The 23,560-nt window shown below is 44.4% G+C and overlaps 1 protein-coding gene across 1 annotated transcript in view; it reads left to right on the plus strand.

Moving 5' to 3' along the window:
* LOC147443103 (uncharacterized) overlaps nucleotides 1-23,560 on the plus strand; it is a 303,366-nt gene that overhangs the window by 33,398 nt on the left and 246,408 nt on the right. Inside the window, exon 5 of the mRNA XM_086529029.1 lies at nucleotides 2,928-3,299. Within this exon, the coding sequence (XP_086385155.1) occupies nucleotides 2,928-3,299 (372 nt within the window). The remainder of the gene's footprint in view (nucleotides 1-2,927; nucleotides 3,300-23,560) is intronic.

The raw sequence follows: 23,560 nt of genomic DNA on the forward strand, positions 1-23,560 counted from the left end.
GCCCAAAGTTACATGCCTTTAGACATCTTTCTTCAAAGTGCAGCTTCTGGCAGAGTGGTGTATCTTGCTAGCAGATTATAACTTAAAATTTCTCGACATCTCTCAATAGTTGTCTCTTTTCGAGCTGATAACGTTGGAGGCCTAGTGTGATTGCTGTCTTGGGACTACCATCACCGCCACAGGAACACTATCTGTCGAGGCTTGTTTTGACTATTCAAGAGCTTATGGACCATGCTGCGGTCGGCTATAACCTTATAAAGAAATCTAACCCTGATTTTGGTGCAGGTTTTAGGATGGAGAACCATTCGTCTTTTTGAGCTCGATTGATATTGATAATGCTTTTTCAGTTTGAATTAGCAATTTTTTGAATTTTGTTTGAGAACTTCTTTGGTGATCCTGTTTGGAATTTGTTTGAAATGGATGGTATCTATTTTGAACCTGTCTTGGTGCCAATTTGAAATGTTTGACTCTTAATACTGGTTTCAATGCTTGGTGATCTACTCCCGGGTGTAGTAGTGAGAAATGGTGTTTTGGCATTGTTTGAACCTCAGAACGATGCAAACAAGATGTCTGGGGAGCGTTTCGTTGTATGTTGGAAAACCTCCGAACGACACAGGCAAGATGTCTTGGGAGCGTTTGGTTGTATGCTTGAACTTCCAAATGACGTAGGCTGCGGTTTGGGGGGGTGTTTGGTTGTAAAAGGACTCTATATCTCCCGGCCCGGACCGTTTTAGGTTATGCGGGAGGAGTGATGAGGGAGTCATTGAACAACTCATTATCCGGACCTGGATTGTTTTTGCGGGCGGAGTGTTCATCGGCGACTTTATGTTTCTATGTCTTGTAACATGCATATGTGAGCATTTGTCTTGCATTGTGACGTGCCAACCTACAGAAAGAGAGAGAGAATTTATGCGAGACACAGAGTGGCGAAGTTCCACTCCTAGACAGCAGTAGCCTTAAACCCTAGCGCCTCTTTCGCTATTTCTTTATATTGCTTCAACATGGTTACAAGATTTGGGACTGCTCTACTCCTCTGCTAGAGAGAGAGCCCCTTGCACATATTTAAAGGCCCTTGGCTCCTAAAAGCATATATGAAAAACAACTGCATCCAAAAGAATCTGGTCCAAAGTCAAGCACCTAATGGGCTGTCCGTTTAATGCTGCCATGCCTTCGCTGATTTCTGCAATTCGCGGGCTGGTCCATACAAGGCTTCCACATCATCATGTGCTAAGCAATTTACCTTTGCTGGTTCCATTTAGGGTTTTGGCCCCGTGGCCAAAGATCTGCAAGTTGGTAGGGCTATAATTTTCAATCCTAACCCCTTTAGTCTTCAGTTATGCCCCTGGGTAGGGTTATGTAAGTTGGCTAGATCTTTGGCTAGGGCCACGTCACCAGATTGTGACAACCAACAGCTTGTGCAAGGGCAAGCAAAAGGTTGTGTTGGGTGCACATGGCTCTATGTGCCTAGTGGACATGCTACTACTACGTTTTCAAAGCCAAGGTTTTCCTAGAGTTGGTAATGGCCTTGCCACCACGTGCTAGGTGGTGAACAATTGAAATTGATCGGAAACTTGGTATAACCGACTCTCAATCACAACAAATAGAGAGCTTGAACATGAAACCTAACCTCAACACTGTAGAATAAGAACATTTAGAGACGGAGTTCCTCTCTTGGATTGATAGGGCCCCATGCCTTGTGGTGCCCTTGGCGGTATACTTAACACCAGTATTCCTTTCTTGTTACGAAACAATTGTGTGTCTAATCGCTCTGTGAGTCTCACATAGTCTGTTTTACAATTGGCACCCTTGCCACATACTTGTAGCACTTGGTTTCCCAAAAGCAACTTCAAAAGCATTGCTATATGTAACTGATCACCAAAAAACCAACTTGGCTGAAAAAATAGGCACCGGGGTTCTCCTGAAAAACTGAGTATGGGCTGGACTGCCACATTTGTAAATCCGCATGCTGCCACATCAGCTCTGCCATGTTTTCATATGGGTAGGCTGCTGCGTCAGCATAGCCAGACCATAGGGTCATGCGTATGTATAGATTCTTCTTTTAGTATTTGACTTACATTAGGATTTAATAATTTTTTCTTTTGTCTTTTGTTTGTGTTGTCGTGTGGAGTCTGAAATCTAGGATTAAGTCTTTGTGCTGTTTTATCCTTGTTGTGGTTGTTTAGAGCTAAGTACTTGTTTCAAAGTTTCAATCAAGCAGGCTTCTCAAACTTATTTTTGCATTATCCTTTTCTGGAAGCATTTTCAAGTAACGATGGCTTGTTTTTATATTTGTTGTTCAAAAACAAATAAAGTGATTTAGTTTTTCTTATTTATCCGTTTTCTTGTGTGCCCTGCTTTGTTTTTTTTAAAGTGCTTAAACCTCTCTTGTAATTTGTAAGGTCAGAAAGTCTGAACTCATGAAGGTATACATACATAAATGCGTGTCGCATACATACATACATACTTAAATGGATGCATTCATTCACATACATGCACATGTTTGTATGTACTTACACATTTACACATGTACATAACATACAGCTCTGTCAAGCTATGCTAGATCACTGGTTTGAAACCTCAAGAGTGCAAGAGCGTATACCAAAAATACCATGCACAGAGTGTAACTTGCCGCCAGGAGGCCCCAGTATGCATCCAGAAACAAATGAAGTAAAGCTGAAGAGTTTGCAAAGCATGTCTGAGGATTGTATTTGAATAACAGAGTCTGTCTCAGAGATGTCTGAGTTTCGTATTTAAACAACCGAGTCTCTCTCAGAGATATGTGTGCGCCCCCTCTCCCCCTTCTACACACGCACAAAGGCATGTTGCACATCGGCCCATACACAACCTGCCATTATGAGCCAAATGTAGGTGATAAGTAATCATTTGTGTCAACACCCCGTAGCTCACTCTTGAAGATTTGCATGTAGGTGACTTGTATCCGTTGAATTGTGGTCCGTTAGATTGGACATCATATACTGCCAGATCATTACAAGCAGGGAAACAAGCTGCATTTAAAGTGCCATTGAAAGACATCTTTGGTTTTGTGAAGAAAAGCAGCACCGGTGCCGTGCCTTCTGCAGATGTAAAATCATTTTCAAGTGCTATTAATCTGAGCTTCGCAAAGCAGATCTCTAATGTTTCAATACAATACTCAGAGACTGAAGGCTTTTTATTGGTCTCTTTTATACCCATAACATGTGGAACTTGGACTGCCAGAGCTGGTATAGAAGGATGGACGGGGAAGCCTACCCCTGAAGCAACGTTCAAAGGTTCTCCTTTTGAACTGAGAATAAGTGCAGGTTTGTTCTTCATCATCTTTAAGGTTTATAGTAGATCACCTCTTTGCATAGGTCCAATCACACTCATTTTTCTGTGAGCGATGCAAATGTTTTCGGGAAGTGAGCATATCCAAATGTATCAACAATGGGTTGCAATGCCAATAGTAGAGGGAAAGGTTGACAAACCAATACGTTTATTGTGAGACAATGACCCAAAATGTATTATGAAGGGCTGGATTGGTACAACCAGTGAATAACTTTTTTGCATTGTGGTATAGCAAAGCCCAATTCCGCCCAATTTGAGAATTTCAATGTAACATCATGCATTGTCAAATGCTTGCAACAAAAGCACAAATTTGATGAGAAAACTTAGCATACTCCATTGCCAAGTATGCAATGTGTTGGAAATCATTTTCTGACCAATTTGTAGAGGAAAAGCATTAAAGTAATTGGCAGCCATTCATCAAGCAAATCACATCAGTATTAGCCTGGTAGCCCGGCTACATTGCTGTGAGTGCTTAGTCAGGGAACGGACTTGGCAATAGGACTAGGCTCAAGTCTAACCAGACTCGTGTCCTCAAGGGCTAGTGGACGTGGATCAATGGACCGACAAAGGGCTCTACTGTGGCAGACCCATTTTTTTGCAAGAAAAAATCCTTTCATTAGCTAAGAAAAACTGCCCAATGGGCTACAATATGCCCCGTCTAGAGAGGGCTACATAAAACTGTGGGGAGACTCTCGCAATGAAAAGGTAAGATATGTACAATGATGGCTAAATCATGATATGGGAGGAGAAAACAACCACACTTGTGGACAATACTGCCATCTAGGCGGGCCATGGACTATGATAAAGAAGGGCCCTAGTCGCCAAAGTCGTAGGAAGGCTTCACGGCTTTGCCATGGGGAAGTCCCACAGACAGTGGGGAGGGACAACCCTACCTCAGGACGTCACTTTTGGTGCAGGCCCTTTTGCGTCAATCCCTGGTGGAGTGACCAATTTGGCATTCGCCAACGATGGGATTTCTTCGATTACGACTCTATGCGCTTTCTTGGCGACCCATCTCCTGACCTCGAGGCAGCTTGTTTTAGAGTACATGTTCTCTCTTTGGCAGTGAGAGGTGCCGAGGCCTTGGATACAATGGTTGGTTTCTCTTTTCCACTGTGGTAGGGATCACACAGAGTGGACTCTACATTTAGTACTAGATTGGCTCCATGTTCAGGCTCTCGAGTTCTCACACCACATGGGGGACCTGGGAGTGACAGAATTGATTCCGACACTTTGGACGCTAGCCAAGTTCTCTGTGATACCTCTTCATGCAGCTGGTTTTAGACACATTGTGATATACTTTTGCAGACACTGAGAGTGCGTCTTGTTATGTATTTGTACATGAGGATTCCTCGAAAGAGGATGTAGCCCTACGGTCTGCCTGCTCATCTTTGGCATGGGTTGGATAGGCGCTTGAGGCACGCCTCTGTTGAGGTTGCTCAGATGCGGATTACTCCCCATCCAAGTAGGCTTCGAATATTGCAAGGTTGGCTGCCACGGTAGTAGCCATTTTGTCCCATCGATCCCATGAGGATTGTCTCATGGAATGTGCAGGGTATTGGTGGACCCCATTTTTTACACCAAAGGAGTCGTTTGAGACAGGAGCTTCAAAGATGCCTTGAAGGTGGCACGATAGATATTCTTATGCTTCAGGAGCATCACCTTTGTGAGAGCCATATTCGGCGTTGTGGGGAAGATCTTGCCTGACCGCTATGAGACGTTTTGGTCAGCTGCTTTTGGGCTTGGAGGCATCCAGGGAGGTGTATGTACGACTATTGTGACATTTATGTGCTCAACCATGCGAGTGCACGGACTGAGTTTTGGTCACATATTGTGGAGTCCTTGCCTAATGCAGAGAAGTGGTGCATTGGGGGGACCTCAACATCTTGGAGGACCCCTCAAATAGGATTGGGGCAGCCATGCTAGTGTTCACGGGGTTGAGTTGGCTGCTTAGGAATGCCTATGTATGACTTTGAGGATTTTGGATGTAAGGCAACATACAGGCTCTGTATGGCCCTTAAATAGCCTCTCTTTCTCCCGGTTTGTGACTGCAGTGTAGGGGATGTGAATCTATCAATATAGATGGTTCTGACGTTAGTGAGCACATTTGTGACATCTCACTATGCATTTTGGCAGGGGACTATTTTTTTCTATCATGCGCGAGTGATTCTTACTCTATCAGATAGATGGAGGAGTGATACTATCATGCTCCACATTCCATAGACATCGGGGGACCTTGTTGCTAGAGTGGCCAATGGCCTTGTGGAGTTTAGTCGCTTCTTTCTCCAGTAGTCTGTAGCTCACTTGGCTGCTGCGAGCACAAAGGAGGAGAAGTGACTCTCGAGGGGCATTGCTTCCTTACAGTGGATGCAAGAGCATCACCTAGGTAGCTCTCGGATGGAGGAGCAGCTCTAATAGGCTCAGTAGGAGTTGATCTCCATTGAGGAGCGGCGCTATGAGTTTGCCTTCCATCGTCTTACATCTTAGTTGACTTAGGTGCATGACAGAGTTACTGGTGAGTTCTTTGAGATTGTGGGTCCTTGCCATGCGCACCCAAGTGTTTGCCAATTGCGGAGGCCCAATGGGTCTTGGGTTTGTTGCTACAGAGTCCGATGATATGCGTTCAATTGCTTCTTACTTTTATCGTGAGTTGCATGTAGAGAGCAGGTGTAGGCACAAATGCCTTGTCTAGTCATTGTGGAGATGTGCCAGACGCTTGAGAGCCCTCTCCAGCCAGAGGATCTTTAGGAGGCCCTCAAGCCACTCCCGGGGTAGCTTTGGGGAGGATGGTTTGACTCCTAGCTTTGCCTTGAAATATTGGGAGGTTCATGGCCGAGGGTTTGAGCACGAGTGAGGGTTTGATCAATCTTATCCCCAAAGAGGGAGGTTCCTTAGACAAGATTTGGCAGTGGCGAATCATCACCATTCTTAGCTTAGCCTACAAAATTCTATCAAAGGCTCCGAGTTTGAGAATTTAATCGCCACTTGAGAGCATCATACATAAGACACAGATGGGCTTTATCAAGGAGCATAGTATCCTTGATAGCATTTTCACCTTTTGGGAGGTGAATGCTCTCGCTCATCTCTGAGGAGAGGATCTTGTGATACTCCTCCTCGATTTTGAGAAGGCGTATGATCGAGTCGACTAGGGCTTCCGTGAGGGCATTGGATGGGCTTTTCAGATGCATGGAATAGGGGAGGGTCAATAGCTCTCTACAGATGTGTGCACAGTCAGGTGCTTTTGGCAAGGGGAGGAGGGGAATTCTTCATGCTCACACGGTCGGTACGATAGGGCTGTCCTCTTTCCTCCTTCTTGTTCCTTTTCTATGCTGAGGCAATGAGTTTCTTTTTGACCTTAGAGCAGGTTGGTTTGCGTGTGGACTGCAGATACCTATTCGGGGAGATGAGCTTTTGGATGCTTAGTTTGCTGATGACTCAGGCATGTTTCTAGAGGGCTAGGAGGCCAACTTGTACAATTGTTAGCAGTCTTTTGAGGTGTTCTGTTGTGTGTCAAGAGAATTGATTAATTGGCTGAAGATGGTGGCTTTTTGGGTTGATAGTGCTCCCATACCCGATTGGTCGCCTGGTGAGGGATTTAGGTGGATCCCCCTAGTGCTAGGTTTTCACAGAGTTGCGCAAAGTGGGCTTCAACAGGAGATGGAAGGACCGTTTTGTTGTGAGCCTACTCCGGTCTGGGGAGGAGCTGCGAAGTGGCCTTACATAGCACCAACCCACATGCATTGAGAACCATTTGACGCAGCCACTTGCATGAAACCTTATGGTTAGCACAAAGCGAGACCACATGGTTGGCAGAAAACCTCATGTCTCTTGGGGTCCCATGGTAGAGGGTCAAACCCGCGCTTTTGGGTATTGGCTGCAGTTTACAGCACTTCTGAGGAGATTGAGAGCATTCAACTGCGAGACATGAGGGGGGTGTAGAGCATGTGTTGGGATATTGTAGAGGCTATACCAGTAGAGTGACATACCTCTCTTGAGCCGACAGCCCGCTATTGAATGGGGACTTTCATGCGATTGAAGGTCCTCATTTGAGTTAGGGATTTCTCAGACACAGGTTCTTGCATGTTTCTTGAGGTAGAGAGAGGGTCACTGGCTCTTGATTTAGCACACTGGCAGCTATGGGCTTGGAAAAGCCGCCCTCTGGTGGTAGTGCAGTTGGGCCCGAGGAAGTGGTTTTCGCGGGATCCTTTTACACCAACCAATCACCCGGAGACTCCCTTCTTCATGTACACAACTTGACTGGGTGGCCACATACCATTAGTGAGGAGAGAGTCTCGTCTTGCTATAGTGGATCACTGGAAGGAGGAGGGTCTCACGTCCGACTTCTTGGCAGTTTTTTGGGAGCACTTGTGGGACAACATACAACGAAGGAGAGTCACCATGTTCTAGTGGCTAGTTGCTCATTGAGCTAGTGCAGTCGAGAATTGGTTGATGCATAGTGGCCTCTTTGCGGTATCTGCCGCCTGTGACCATCCACTTGAGAGCTAGTCGACTTGTAGTGAAAGCACTTCCAAGAGATCGCCACACTGTTGTATGTGCCACCTGTGACCATCCACTCGAGAGCTAGTCGACTTGTAGTGAAAGCACTCTCAAGAAATCTTCGTGCTGCTGTGAAGTGTTGTGTCCCCTGAGTGTGAGATGGGCGAGGAGATGAGGCTGAGGGGCTAGTAGGGGAGGCGCGTGTGGGAGGGAGGTGGGGGCAGAGAAGAGGAGTCAATAGGCGGCCGAGAGGGGCGGGGGGGGGGGGTGTGCTGGCGGCGGTGGCGGTGACGCTGAGGTGGAAGGAGACTCCTCAGGTATATCTGGCTGTAGAGAGTCAAAACAATTTGATGTAGGAACCCAAAGCTTCTGGCGTGTCATAGGGCAACACCAGGGGGCTGTATGGCGAGCCCATCCTTGATGGTGGCGACCATGTAAGTGCTACCAGCCATCAGTTGACTGGCCACCCATCTCTCAAGAGGTGCCAACATGAGCCTTCTACAACCTTTCGTTGGTGAATCTCATGCAGAACCAATTACCGAAGATCCCTCTGAGATAGATGAAATTGAAGAAATACTTCTTTCATAACTTCACCATGAGGAGCGCCAACTAAAGTTTGGAAGAACTCATCGTAAGTACTTAGAAAAGTTTAAGAATTACTCCCCTCTTATACTCCGTGGATGACAAAATCTGAATTGCAAGATTTTCCAAACATCCTTGCATTAGTATCGTGAAGCCCTACAATTGAGGACAAATGTTTAGAAGCCGGAGGGATGTAATATTTTTATCTATGGCTACAAATAAATGAAAATAATATTTTTGCACACAGAATGAATTTATGAATTTATTGGTACCAATTAATTATGAATGGGTAAATTTTCCGGTGCAATGTGTCATCAGGAAATTTATCTGTGTGCGGATAGTATACTAAGTAGTACAATAGCCGTACGTAGTGCATAATAGTCCAAAACAAGCACATGAATAAGATGGCTACCAGTTTGGCATGGCTCTCCAGAGGTTCACACACACACACACACACACACACACACACACACACACACACACATACACACACACTTTTTTTTTTGTAAATCTGCTTTGATTAATTTACAAGTGGGAAAGCTCAAAGCGAGGAAAACCCATGAAAAGAAAGGGATACAAAACACGGAGCACTATGAGGCTCCGAAGGCTAGAAATAGTCAAAGTAAATCCTGTAGGTATCAAGAGTGATGTCTCATGCGTCATATACAAAATGCAGCGCTTGACCAAGAGATAATTTGAAATAGGGAAAGGGGTCAACAAAAGTGCCCTGAAACATTAAGGAGTTCCTATGATGCCAGATGGCCCACATAGTCCAAAATCTGATCCAGGTGCAGAAGACCGCAAACTGAGATTGTGGTGACCGAAGCATCACAAAAAGCCAAAATCGTCTGTGAAAAGAGCCGAAAGGAAAACGCAGTCGAAGAGTAGTGGACACTTGCCGAATGAAGGCTCTGGAGTGACGACAACACCACAGTAAGTGTGGCACAGTCTCCTCAACTTCAAGGAATCTAGGACAGCGGGAAGGCGCAATATGCCGATCATGCAACACACTGCCAACAGGTAGAGCTCCCACCAAGCACCGCCGCAAGAAAACACGTTCCTTCAAAGGCAGATGACTCTGCCAAATGTGAGACAATGTGTGTTGCCACCACAAGGATGACTCAGAAAGCGACCACAACTGATTATCCCGATGCACAATCCATACATCAGACTGAAGGATGGCATAGACACTTGCAGCTGAGATGCAATCTAGTCTAGTAGTAGCCAGATTCCAATCAGAGAAGCGAGAGTCCACATCTAGAGGAGGAATGGGTGAACGAGTAGCAAGAATCCTTTGAATCTCCTGCCAGAGAGGAGAATAGTGAAGGCCCAACCGAAAGCAGGATACGGCATCAACGAAAGAAAGAACATAACCCGAATCATCAACCACCTGATACACCTGACAGATTCCTTTTTGGGAAAGAAAATACGCTTGGCGAGGAGACCATTGAACCAAAGTCGAAGCAAAAACCCTGCTCCAATGCAGACTCTCCAAGCGAAGAGAGTTACCCCCTGAGGATTGTTGACCATCCCAAGCCAAATGCGAAGTGACAACCTTCCAATCAACAATTAGAGAAGAAGTAAATGGACATCCAGGAATGTGTCCTTCAAGCTTCTCAAAAACAACATCCCAATAAGTCGGCTTCCAATGACCAAAATAAGGGGTGACAATGTGTGCACACAAATGTGTTACCATGAGAGCCTAGGGTTGCTGCTGCTCCACCAAAACTGGCAACAACATAGCTTTCCGAGCCAAAAGACGACGTCTCAAGTCCAAAATATTCAACCCTCCTAGCGGCTTGGGAGAACACAGCTTGTTCATAGATAGAAGCCGAAGGCCCCTCTTGCTAGACGAGGTCCGCCAAAAATGCTCTAAAATATTGGACATGAGGGATTGCAAGTGCAACCGAGGCCATGATAACAAAGGCAAGTAAAACTGCACATAAGCCACAAGGATGCATTGGACAATCCTGAGACGCACATGAAGTGGCCACGTGGACAATTTCCAATAATTCAACTTGGAATGCAGACATTGGATCACCCAATCCAGTTTCTACATAGCCAATACATTCCAACCCAGTGGATAATCCAAATGGCAAACCAGAACATGTGGAGGAACAATCTCCCCAGGCCACAATATCTTATGCCAGTCACACTCTTTCAAAGGCAATAGCTTGGATTTGCAAAAGTTAACTTTGAGACCTCCTGCCAATCCAAACAAGTGAAGAGTATGCATAATCTGCTGTACATCATCATAGCTATTATGAGGCATGAACAAAGAGTCATCCGCATAAGCCTGACCAGAAAACTGTCGACCAGAAGGTAAAGTCAGGGCATGTAGCTTACCAGTGGAGGTCAAGGAATTCAAATACATAAACAAGGGATGAGTAGCGATCGCATAAAGCGAAGCACTCAGAGGGAAGCTCTGCCTTAACGACCGTCCCAAAGGCCAAGATTCTGTGAGAAAACCATCCAACAAGCCTGCTGAAGTACTGTATGCATACAAGAAAAGCACGACATGGGATAGCCTACGCCCAAAGCCCAAACATCTCATGGTATCCGCAATGTAATCCCAAAGAACAGTATCAAATGCCTTTTCAATGTCGACCTGCATGATTAAGACATCCTGTCGAGTATATTTTGCATATTCCATACCAATGATGACATTCGCGAGGTTATCAGTAATTTGACGTCGTGGAATGAAGCCATATTGAGATTGATGCAAGCCTTCATGCAGAAAGCGCTTGAGTTGGTTAGCAAGCATTTTTGCCATTAACTTATATACCACATGCATAAGCGTAATAGGCCGCCAATGTGAGAATTCTTCACACAATGCATGCTTAGGTATCAACTTGGGCAAACCTTCTTTCCAAGAGGAGGGCAGTTCCTGTTTTTCCCAGGCTATATTCATCATGAACAATAAAGGCACCTTCAAATACTCCCAGAAAGACATGAAAAATTCCACAGAGAGACCATCCCAACCAGGAGCTCTCCATTGACCCAAATCAAGCAAGCTGGCATACAATTCTGACTCAGTGAAAACAGCCTCCAAGTCTTGAGCCTGCCGCATCGAAAGAATGGAAGTAACATGCGATAGAAACATGTGACGTGCTTGGCGAGCTTCTCTCGTAGGAGAAGAAGGGGCCTCAAAAATCTTGCCATAATGAGAATGTAGGGCTAGTGCTAGCTCTTGGAAAGTGGAGGTCCACTCTCCTGACGGTAATTTAACTCTCTGTATAGCTTGAGACTGCCTCGAGTGATGTAAATGCTAAAAGAATTGTTTAGAAGCACATCCTTTATCTGCAAAAGCCTGTTGACGAGCTCGAGTTTGCCATTTGGTCAATTTTCTCTCATCATTGTGCCTTAATATAGCGCGAGCAGAAAACAACTTAGTCATTTGAGCGTCAGTAAGAGAAGTATGATTAGCCAAGTCCATTAATCAGCTACAAGCATCCTTTGCTTGGCTAACCTGATCCCTTAATTGTGACAAATAATCCCTGCCATAATCTTGTTTAACTGATTGAACACGCATAACAAAACGGAACCAGGCTATGTCTATGTCAACATACATCTAGGAGAGCAAAGGCGGGATGATATTCACAATCATAGTGCGAAAAGGCTCATGCTTGAGATAAGCATTATTGATATGCAAAAGTCTCTTCTTGGGTAGGCGATCATTGACATCAAAAGAGCCAAAACGAAGTTTTAAGCATACGGGAAAATGATCCGAGAGACACTTAGCATAATCAATCCTCATCTCGCATACAAAGTCATCATACTGTTGCATGTGAAAAAGATACCAGCGATCCAGCCGAGCGCGATACATAGATTGAGCATTGTGCTGAAAAGTGAGTCCTGGATCAGTTGGATGCAAATAGGGCCACAAATCAAGCCCATTACAGGTCGACATAAATTGGTCCCATATTGTCGTTCCATATGAAGCATGTGAGAATGGCCAGTAGTATTATCCGCAAGGTTTGGTGCATTATTAAAATCTCCGCAGAGAAAGGCATTGGAACGCCAACAATAAGAATAGATAGCACTCCACAACCATGCCATATCTGCAGAAGCTGTGTATGCATATAATCCTCCAAATTCGAAAACTTCCCCATTAACAATACATTGGATGACCATCTATCTCCCAACCAGGTCATTAAAAACCAAGGTCGGGAAGAGTTCATGTCGAACAAGCATAAGCACTCCAGAATGGCCAGCTGATCCTAAATAAGCTATCCAATAGCCCGCAAAGTAAGAAGTCTGTCCTGTAAATTGATGCTGGTTATGCTCTTGAAGAACCACAATGACCACGACATCGACGGAGGCTCCACCAGAGAATCAGGACTATTCTAGCACGACATGGGAGATGCCCAATACGTTTATTTACAGAGGCGGACGTTGACGAAGCTCTTCAGCGACTGATGCAATACTTTCTCGGACAACGCCCGATGTCGGGCATCCTCGAGCATGGATGACGATGATGATGATTTTGAGGCTGACGATTTGAGTCTTCTAATTTTAATCTTTCACTTTACTTCATTTTGTTTTTGTACCCAGACATTGGATTAGATCCACAAGGATCGTATCAGTTTGGTCTCATAGGTCATTTTGGCCTTTTGAAGACGTTTAATATAACATTTCATTTCATTTCATTCTCTCTCTCTCTCTCTCTCTCTCTCTCTCTCTCGCTCGGATGATGATGATGATGACGACGATTTGAGTCTTCTAGTTTTAGTCTTTCATTTTACTTCATTTTGTTTTTGTACCCAACCTTGGATTAGATCCACAAGGATTGTAACAGATTAGTCTCATGTGTCATTGTGGCCTTTTGAAGGCGTTAATATCTCTCTCCCCCATTAACAATCTCTTGCTCGGAGATCCTGTGAGAGCATTGTAGAGCCTGCACAGCTTGCGGTGAAGGTGTACAGTAGCACATAGAGTCCGTGTGCGTTTCTGTGGGGAGTAGACATACTCAGACAAGCGCAATACTGGCTGTCCACACAAAAATTCAGTATTCCGACGAAGTCCAAAAGTAATTTTCAGCCAAGAAGCACTCGTGTGGGTACGTAGAGATCAGTAGAAGCTTCTCCCTGCAGAGAATCCCAATACGAAGGAGACATAGCCGCGTGTCTCTGTCTCCTTGCCGCCGGGTGATATTTAAGCCCCGTACCTGAGCCAGCCTTCATGCTGGTGATCCCCCCCCTAGGTTGATGCTATGGCAACACTCACACACCCTCAACTCCTGTATACTGTACGGATTCTCTAGCTGGTGTACTAGGATTTTGTGCAGACCTCGAGGCTCATCCTGCTGGCGAGGACTAATGCTTTGCTGGTCTCAAAGTTGCTGAACTGGACTCAACTGGCTGATGGGTCGCTTACTTAACCAAGGTGAGGGTTTTTTTACACCCTCACTTAGCCTTGCAATACTACTTTTGCTTTACAATACTGTGAATGGATTGCACTACATGGTCATGGTTATGTGTGTCTGCAAAGAGAATCTTGGATTTGTGAAATCAACCTGCCATGTCTCAAGTGCTCTTTTTTTATGGATTTGAATCTATTGAAATCTGCCTATGGTTCATATATACTGGCAATATACCACCGGCCAAACTATCTTAATTGATCTCATACTGAATTAATGAATTGCATACTGTGATGAGTGGTTAAAAAGCGGGGGTCATTTGGTTTTCAATACAGGATACAACCTGTTGTCTTTTATAACCAAGATGTACACTATTAATTGTTGTAACCTTTGATATGCTACCGCTATTCTTTTTGATGATAAGTTTATTTTGGTTTTTGTTGTGGCAAAATTATGAGAATTTCTGGCTGGGGGTTTCAGCTGATTAAAGTGGATCTGACCATATATTAGGGTATTCCCTTTTTCTGGATATAAATAACCCCATCTTTGATACTACTTTGCGGCCTTGCTTTTTTAGGACTGGCGAAAGGATTTACTTGCTTTTTTTCTTGCTGGGACTTAGCATCTTGTTGATGTTATAAGACATATGCTATTTACATCAGATTTTGCCTGTGATTTATTTCTCAATATAGGCTTAATCTGTTGATTAGCAGTAGCATCTGTTTTTAATCCTATTATGGTTAGTGGTTGTTTTACTACAACAATCTCTGCCATTTCTCATTTGATGTCAATGTGTTAAAAATACTTGTGGAAGCTCAGAGTATGGGGAGTATGACATAAATTAGTTTAAACTCCATCTGTTGAGCCTCGGTATGCTGCAACATGATCTTGTGCACCTTGAGAATGATTGGGCAAAATGCTCCTTCTCTGGTGTCCTTTTACTGATTTCTCAAACTCTGTATGTATTATTGCTGAGGTCGTAATTCACGGTAATCTGTATAGCATTATGGTTGAAAGCATGTTGACATTTTATCTCCAGTTTAGATTAAACCCTTGCATGAGGAGCCTGGCATCAAATTTGAATGAAAACTTGCTATTGTGCTTACCTGGACATTACTGTATTGATGCAATGATTTATATGGAATTACATTACTAAGAGCTGATTCTGGTCTTCATAGGTTGTGATACTAAAGAAATTCAATCTGGCTATAGTTTTGACTTAGGGTTGGAACTCTGGCTTGCACTGATTTTCTGAGAATTTCTGGTCTCCCTTGCCTGCTCATACAAATAGACATTATGATTTTATTTTTGAGCTATGACTGATTCTGCTTATACTCTACTTTGCTGGTTCTATTTAGACTTTGGTGATTCTACTTATACTTTATTATATCTGTTTCTTTTGCTGTGTTTATACTAGGAATATTTATCTGAGTTTTGGTCTCATGTTGTTGAGTCTTTACCGCATGTAGAGTAGTGGTGTGTTGGGGGGGACTTCAACTTGTTGGAGGACCTCTCTGACAGGATTGGAGGTGGCCATGCCATGGTGCACGGGACTGAGCTGGCAGCTTGGGAGCGGCTATGTATGACTATTAGGGTTTCGGATGTTTGGCAGCACTAAGGTTTTGTGAGACCCCCAAACAGCGTGTCTTTCTCTCGTTCTGACCGCAGGGTTGGAGGAGTGAATCTATCTCGGATCGATTGCTTCTACGCCGGTGACCACTTTTGCGACATGGGGGGATCTCTTTGCATCCTTGAAGGGACTACTTTTTCTGACTACGCACCAGTGATTCTCACTGTGACACATAGACAGAGGAGGGGGGTTGTGATGTTACGCATTCCCGAGAGGATCTTGCTGGATCCTGAGCTTAAAGAGCGAGTGGAGGCACTTTGAACATAGAGTCTAGACATGCTTGATACCCCTACTGGTAGAGTGGCCTCTGGACTGGCAGAGCTTAGCGCTTCTTCCTTCAGGAGTCTGCAGCTCGCTTAGCTGCAGCTAGGGAGGAGGCGAAGCGTCTTTGATGGGGCATTGTTTCCTTACAGAACATGCAAGAGCAGCATCTAGACAGTCCCCAGTTGGAGGAGCAGATGCAGAAGGCTAGACAGGAGTTGACTAGCATTGAGGAGCGGTGTCACGAGTTTGCCTTCCATCGTCAGGCATCTTAGTGGACCCAGGTGGGAGATAGGGTTACGCGGGATTTTGTTGAGACAGTGGGGCCACGCTATGCGCACACCAGTGTTAGTCAGCTGAGGAGACCCCGATGGATTAGTTGCTTCAGAGTCTGAGGATATGCGTGCGGTTGCTACTGACGTTGATGCAGCAAAAGATGTCGTGCACACACTCATGCACACCCAGAAAACTCAACACAACACAAGGAATTTACTTAAATTCCTCACCTCACTCACCACCACTCAAAAGCTCCCTGAAAATTCTACCCACAAGCTCAATTCAAACTCCAAACGCCTCGACCTACAAGCCCTTGCCTGCCCGCAGACACTACAAGGTGAGTCGAGGTGATCAACCTTGGAAATCACGCTTGATGGTGACCAAAATATACAAGAAAAACCATCAAAAACCCGAAAACTCTAGCCACAAAAGACCACTCTCAAACCATTACAAAGCCTTCACCAAACTCCACTCTGTTGGACTCTTTGGAGTAGCGCCAACCCTAATGGCACCGATACAGGGTCACATAGTCTTGTAGAAAGCCGCACCTTCTTCCCTCAATTCCTTGCACACACACATCCATGGAAACCTCAGAACTTCCATAGACTCTCCCAAGTGCAAAATTGAAGAGAGAAAGCTCTCATTCACTCCTCCACACACTCGAAAACAGGACGCGAACGCGACGGGACTGCACTAGACCACCTATAGGAACCCCGCTTCCTTCCCCACACAGAGAGGTGAAAGACCCCAAACTTGGCTTCCAAAATGCTCTATCAGCCCAAGCACTCACGGCAGCGCCACTGATGTGGCAATTTGATGCCTTTTCACACCATTTTTGACCATTTTTTGACCTTTTTTGGCCAGTTCTGACTCCCGGCGGGCATTTGCGCGGGAAAAACCCCAAACGGACTCCAAAATTCACCAAATTTTGTACGTTTGATATTCAATACCCAAAGCACTTTGCCACATCCCCATATTCTATTTTTGACCACTTCTAGGGTGGTGCACGCATTACCGCAGATCAGGCGCCGCAAATAGACAGTTACCGCATGTGTCAAACTTCTCGAGCGGGATGAGAGTACCCACACTTGTCACTTGCATTATTTACATTCTAGAAAGCTCAAACACATTATATAGAGCCAAAATAAACCACCTAGAACCATATCCAAGACCCCGATACCCTATACGGGCATGTACATATGCTCGACTGCCGACACGCAAGCACACATATTTACAATGTGCACACGTTGCACCTTTTTCCGAACTTGAAACCACTTTGCAAAGCTCCCAAATGCATGTATTTACATATTTTTGTATATATGACCATGCATATAAACACTACTTTGTACACGCCAAAAGCGGTCTATCATCATTGCCCACCCTCTAGGTAGAGCATTTATTCTCAACCAAGAGACTATTTGCATCTGGAACCACATCCCTTGCAAAATATTTCTTCAGTCTATAACCATTTATTCTATAGCGCAAACGTTCACCAGACAATTTTTCCAACTCATATGTGCCATTATGAAATACACGCTTCACTCTGTAGGGACCCAACCATTTGTCCCTCAATTTCTTCTGAAAAGTAAAATCCAAGCGAGAATCATACTTCATCACCAGATCTCCCTCTTTGATTTCTTTCTTTTGCAGCCTCTTATTCATCTTCTCCATCCTTGTTTCTGCTTGTTGAAGATAATAATCACTGGCTTTCTCTCTATTCATTCGCAACAACTCTAGAGAAAGAATTCTTTCTTGCAGCTTGTCACTATGCTCACCTTGCATTTTGCACAACAGCTTCAAGGCATCCAACTGCACTTGTATGGGCATAAGAGCTTCTTTTCCATAAACAAGCTCATATGGTGTAAATTGTGTTCACACTCTATACGCAGTTCTATAAGCCCACAAACACTTTTCCAAGTCCAAGTCCCACTCTTTAGGATGCTCTCTAGCATACTTTGATAGCATCCTCACAATTTGACCATTGCAGTTCTCAACCAACCCATTGCATTGTGGGTAGTAAGGAGAAGAATGCCTATGCTGAATTTTCAATTTCTCCATGAGAGCAGCAACAAGTTTTCCCCTAAATCCTGGTCCACGATCAGAAATGATAACCATAGGAGCTCCAAACCTGTAACACACCTGTTCATATAAAAAAGAGGCCACTCTTCCTGTTGTTACATCTTTTACTACTCTTGCCTCAACCCATTTTGTCAAATAGTCCACAGCCACAAGGATATACCTTTTGCCATTGTTGGTCCTCGGCATTGGACCTACAGCATCTACCCCCCATTTTGCAAATGCATCAAAAGACATTATAGCTTTCTGAGGCTCAGCCAAAAGCTTCCGATTTGCAAACACTTGGCATTCATGGCATGAATTGCACCAAAAATAAGCATCCCTCATCATAGAGAGCCAACAGTAACCTGCTCTTAAAACACGAAAGACAACCTAATCCTTGCCTTGATGGCCTGTTTCTTCATGGCAGTGCTCCAAAATCAAGCCTATCTCTTCTTTGTACGGCACTCTTCTCAAAATGCTATCCTTGCCATAAAGCATGAGATCCTCACCTACCAATATGTAGTTTCTTGCTTTTGCAACTATTCTTTGACGCCAAACTTTTGACATGCCCTCTGGACATTTCCCTTTACCAAGAAATACTTCTACATCTTGCAATGATTCCCTTCCTGCATACAAGGCTTCCTTGACTTTTAAAGGAGCTACCAAGGCATCCAACTTGTCCCTAGCAAACTCATCAGCTTCTTTATTCTGCTCACGAGGAACATGCTTAAACTGTATCTTCTCAAACTCATGCAAAAGATTCTTGATGCCATAGAACCACTTCTTCAAATTGTCTTTCTTAACATTCCACAAACCAAGCAACTGATTCATGACTAGCAATGCATCCCCTTTTGCAATGACCCTCTTCAGTCCAAACTCAACACACTGCTTCAACCCAAGGAAAAGCGTGAGATACGCGGCCTCATTGTTGCTTTCAGCTTCATCAAGATCGTAAGCTCTAGAAAAGATTACAGTGCCTTTGGGGTCCTTAATGACAACCCCACCACTTGCCTTTTGAAGAACTTTCCTGTATGCACCATCAAACATCATTGTATATGCATCTATAATATCTACTTCCTCTTCATGATCATCTTTGTCAACCCTTGGGTAAGATGGAAGCTCCTCTCCCTTATGTACTACTATGTCTTCCAAGTGAGCTTTAACAGAATGATCCACTTTAAACTCAAACTCATACTCTTGAAGCTCCTAAGTCCACTTTAACATGCGCTTGCTAGGCTTCAAATGTTGTACTACATTTGAAGCCTAAGTCCACTTTAACATGCGCTTGCTAGGCTTCAAATGTTGTACTACATCAGGCAAAAGATTCGATGTGGTGAGCACATGGAACTTTTGGGGCAACAAATAGGTTTTAAACCTTCGACAAGAAAGAACCAGGGCAAATACCCACTGTTCCATTTCCGTGTAGGAGAACTCGCTTACATTCTTCATCTTGCTCTCAAAATAGATTGTCTTGAAGTTCCTTCCTTGCTTTTGTAAGAGAACCGACCCAAAAGCTACTGACCCCACACTAATAGATACATAGAAAATGGATTGCAAGTCGGGAGGACTCACTGCTGGTAAAGCACACAATACCTCCTTGATGCCATCAAAAGCCTGTTGCATGTCTTCATTCCATTCAAACCCTTGAACTCTTTGACTCAATTTCTGGAGAGGATACACATACTGACATAGCATCCAGAAAAAACGTGACAAGTACCTGAGCTTATGCACAAATGATGCTAAATCCTTTGTGTTGTTGGGCGGATCCATAAGCAACAAAGCCTTAACTTTCTCTGGGTCAGCTTCTATTCCATTTTGGGAAACCACATGTCCTAGCAAATGGACTCTGGCATGAGCAAATTTACACTTCTTTGGGTTGAGTTGCCCACCCTCTTGTTGAAGCCTTTCAAAACTCAACCTCAGCTTCTCCAAATGTGTGACCCTTGAGCTATAACACCCAATGTCATCCATGAAAACACGAATGAACTTACCCAAGTAGGGACCAAACACTCTATTCATCCATCCTTGGAAGGTAGCATATGCATTAACCAGCCCAAAAGGCATTCTTTTGTAGGCAAAATAACCCCAAGGAGTAATGAAGGTCGTCTTCAATCGATATTCAATCGCTATCAAGATCTGAAAGTAGCCAGAAAATCCATCCATGATTGAGTAACGTTCATGACCTGCAACCCGATTGAGGATTTCATCTAGAAAGGGTAGTGGATAATGATTCCTCTTTGTGGCCGCATTCAAAGGTTTGAAATCAACACATATCCTAAATCTTCCGTTCTTCTTGGGCACAATAACAACTGGAGAGACCCATTCAGACTCCTCCACTCGAAAGATGAAATCTGCTTCCAAAAGCTTCGTCACCTCTTCATGAAGTGCCTTCTCATGAATGACCCCCAACCTCCTAAGCTTTTGAACCTTTGGCTTGGCACCTTCTTTTAGATTGATTCTATGCTCGACTCCTTTAGCTCCTTGCAAGTCTGTATATTCGGTGGCGAATAGCTTTGGAAACTCTGTAAACATGTCTTCATACTCTTTTTTCTCTTTTTCTGTCAAGTCCTCGGAGATGGGCGACTTCACAGAGTCTCAGTGTAGGCTCCATAGGTTGTAGAGTGCCGTTTTCAGAGGATACAAGTAGTGGGCATCTGTGGGAGGACCTGTATCACAATACTTGACCCAACAGACCTTGAGGCAGGCCATTGGAGACTTTGGGCTTGGGAGAGCTGCCCGCTGTCACAAGTGCAGTGGAACCGTTGGAGAGTGGTTCTGGAGAGACCCCTTCTCTTTAGTTGACCACCGTGGGATCCCTTTCTTTCAATACACTATTCAATTGGGGCGACACATACTAGTAGCACGGAGAGAGGCTCGTCTTGCTGCAACACTTCATTGGCAGGAGGAGGGTCTCACAATTGAGTTCTTGTCTGGCTTTTGGACGCGGTTGTGGGACTCTAGACAGCTGAGGCGAGTCACTTTGTTCCAATGACTAGTTGCACACAGAGATACAGCTGTTGGAGCTGGCTGGCACATTGTGGCCTTTCAGCGGCCTGTGTAGCTTGCGACCATCCTTTGGAGAGTCAACGTCACTGTCTGTGGGACTGCCCCATGGCACAACAGGCTTGGCTTCGGGTTCTTCGCCTGATACCAGCTCTTTCCACAGTGTGACAGTACACTGGGGAGCTAGTGCCTAGTCCACCCTCACGGGCATGACGCTACAGATTGAGCTATCATCCATCAGTAGGATGATAGTGATACAGGGGGGTCAACCTACACTTTAGCTTGCTACAGAGCTTACCGCCAAGGAGTGGTGTAGTGAGAGAGAGGTGTGCTGGAAGCTCGTCTGTGGCTTGGCACTCTGGTTCATTTGGCGGGCCCGTTGCTTCTGCACCTTCGAGGTTCGCCCAGTCCCACCGACAGAGACTGTTCCCGACTTTTGGCTGGAGTTGGTCCATACCTTTAGGGGCAGTTCGAGAGACTTCAAGGCAGCTCCAACCGCATGGAGGAGCACAGAGAGGCCTTCCTGCGACTGTGGCGCCCTGGGCCCTTCTTCACCATGGTCCAGGTGCACCCAGATGGCACTATCGTCCACGTGTGTGGCTTTTTCCTCCTCCCATCTCGTGATTTAGGCCCCATTGTACATATTTGTTTTTCTCACTGGAAGAGTCTCCCCTTGTCTTTGATGTAGCCCTCTCTAGTAGGGGTTGGTTGTAGCCCTATGGGCAGTTTTAGTAACTAATGGAAGGATCTTTTTCTTGGAAAAAGAATAAAAATTTATCCCGAGTGTTGGTGTTTTTTAGTACCTAAACTTTACCATGAGGCTTCTGATATGGATAGCCTTAGTAATACTGTAGTGGAGATAATGTGTCGTGCTCTCTATGGTGGGTGCTCCTCAGTGCAATGTGCGTGAGATCTCACTCCACAGAAGGAAAACACAAAAGACAATGCAGAACAGACAACAATAGCAAGACATCAGTCATGAAACCTGAATAGTATGAACATCGACTAACTCAAAGAAATCAACACAGACTCTGGCATGGCAGCACACTCTGCTTCAGCCCAGAACTCATGGATACAATGGGGGTGTCGAGGCTCAACGGTGCAGGGAAGACGTGAAAACGTGTTGTGTGTGAACTCAAGATAATAGAATCTAGACTATTGACCACACAAAAAGTAGATCACTGATCCAAACCCACTACGGATATATACAAACATGAAGAGCCACCAACTGCTGCAAAATATCCACTTCAGCTAAGCTATCTCTGAATTGTGGCGATGGTGCGCTCGCCACGGTGTTGACTAGACCACCACCCGTATCCTTGCCACGTGTCACCAACCCGGCAAGCAGTGTGAAACCTGGGCCTGTGCCGTGGCAGTGACACTGTAGCCCTACTACAAATACAAGGATAGGGCTGCTACGTTTTTCCTGGCTATTGAGATTTCTTAAAAACTAACACTTGAGACTTTTGAGAAGTAAACTAATGACTCTTGTCGAGAACTTACCTGGAAAAACTAACATTCGGACATTTTAACATATGGCTTTAAGTTAATAAACTGAATAATCCAAGACCATAAGGAATGATTACTCAAAACAGACTTTAATAGACTTAATTTAATGGTTATACCACTTTAATCAGAAGGGGGTGATAGATTTTTGATCCACATAACAATAAAAAACATATTTTTTTGCAGTAAGAAAGTTGCATAACTTGATTACCTCATGTTTTTAATGTAAACAAAAAGGGGGATCTTTCTGACACTTGGATCAGATGGGGTGGTGGCCATCTGATCACAATGAATAATCTTTAAAATTAAGGGAAACTTTTGACACTTGGATCACAAGAGGTGGCGGCCTTCTGATCATTATGAAAACATATGGATATACACTTCTTTTGGATTATATACTTAAATTTTTTTAAAGGGATCTTTCTGACACTCGGCCTTCTGATCACAATGAATAACTCTCTCAAATTAAGGGGAACTTTTGACACTTGGATCAGAAGGGGTTGTGGCCTTTTGATCACTATCAAAACATATGGATAAACACTTCCTCTGGATTATACTTACTCTTTGATAGACTGTTAGTCTCCTAAATACTATGCTCTAATTGATACTCTAAAAAGGTTAGTGGGTTCAAGTTAAAAAAGTTTTTAAGTAGGACATGGATAACAATTCGTTGACACCTGTAATACATATTCAAGGCTAACGAATCTGTTGTGTTGTTTATATGGATGCAAGTGAGAATTTTATCTTTACTTAGGATCTTTTTGGTTAGTTGCTGTCCGACACTGAAGAACTTGTCTTCCTCCACTTTAAAACCATATTTTTTTGACTATCTCATGTATAAATGCACTGGAATTGTTACATTGGAGCTCAGCCCGACTTTCGCTGGCTGGTAGAGTAGTAGTTGCCAACGAGGTGTTGTTGGCGACTATGTGGTACATCACTTCTTGCTGGATCTTCTCGAGTTCTTGCATCAGCCAGGTACAGAGGTGGATCAGGAACTTCCTTTGGTCAGGTCGCGACACTCAGATTGCCCGAGCCAAGGTGGCTTGGTCGGTCATCACACT

The sequence above is a fragment of the Adiantum capillus-veneris genome, chromosome 14, assembly GCF_014529385.1.
Source record: "Adiantum capillus-veneris isolate H3 chromosome 14, ASM1452938v2, whole genome shotgun sequence".
NCBI classification, from domain to species: Eukaryota; Viridiplantae; Streptophyta; class Polypodiopsida; order Polypodiales; family Pteridaceae; genus Adiantum; species Adiantum capillus-veneris.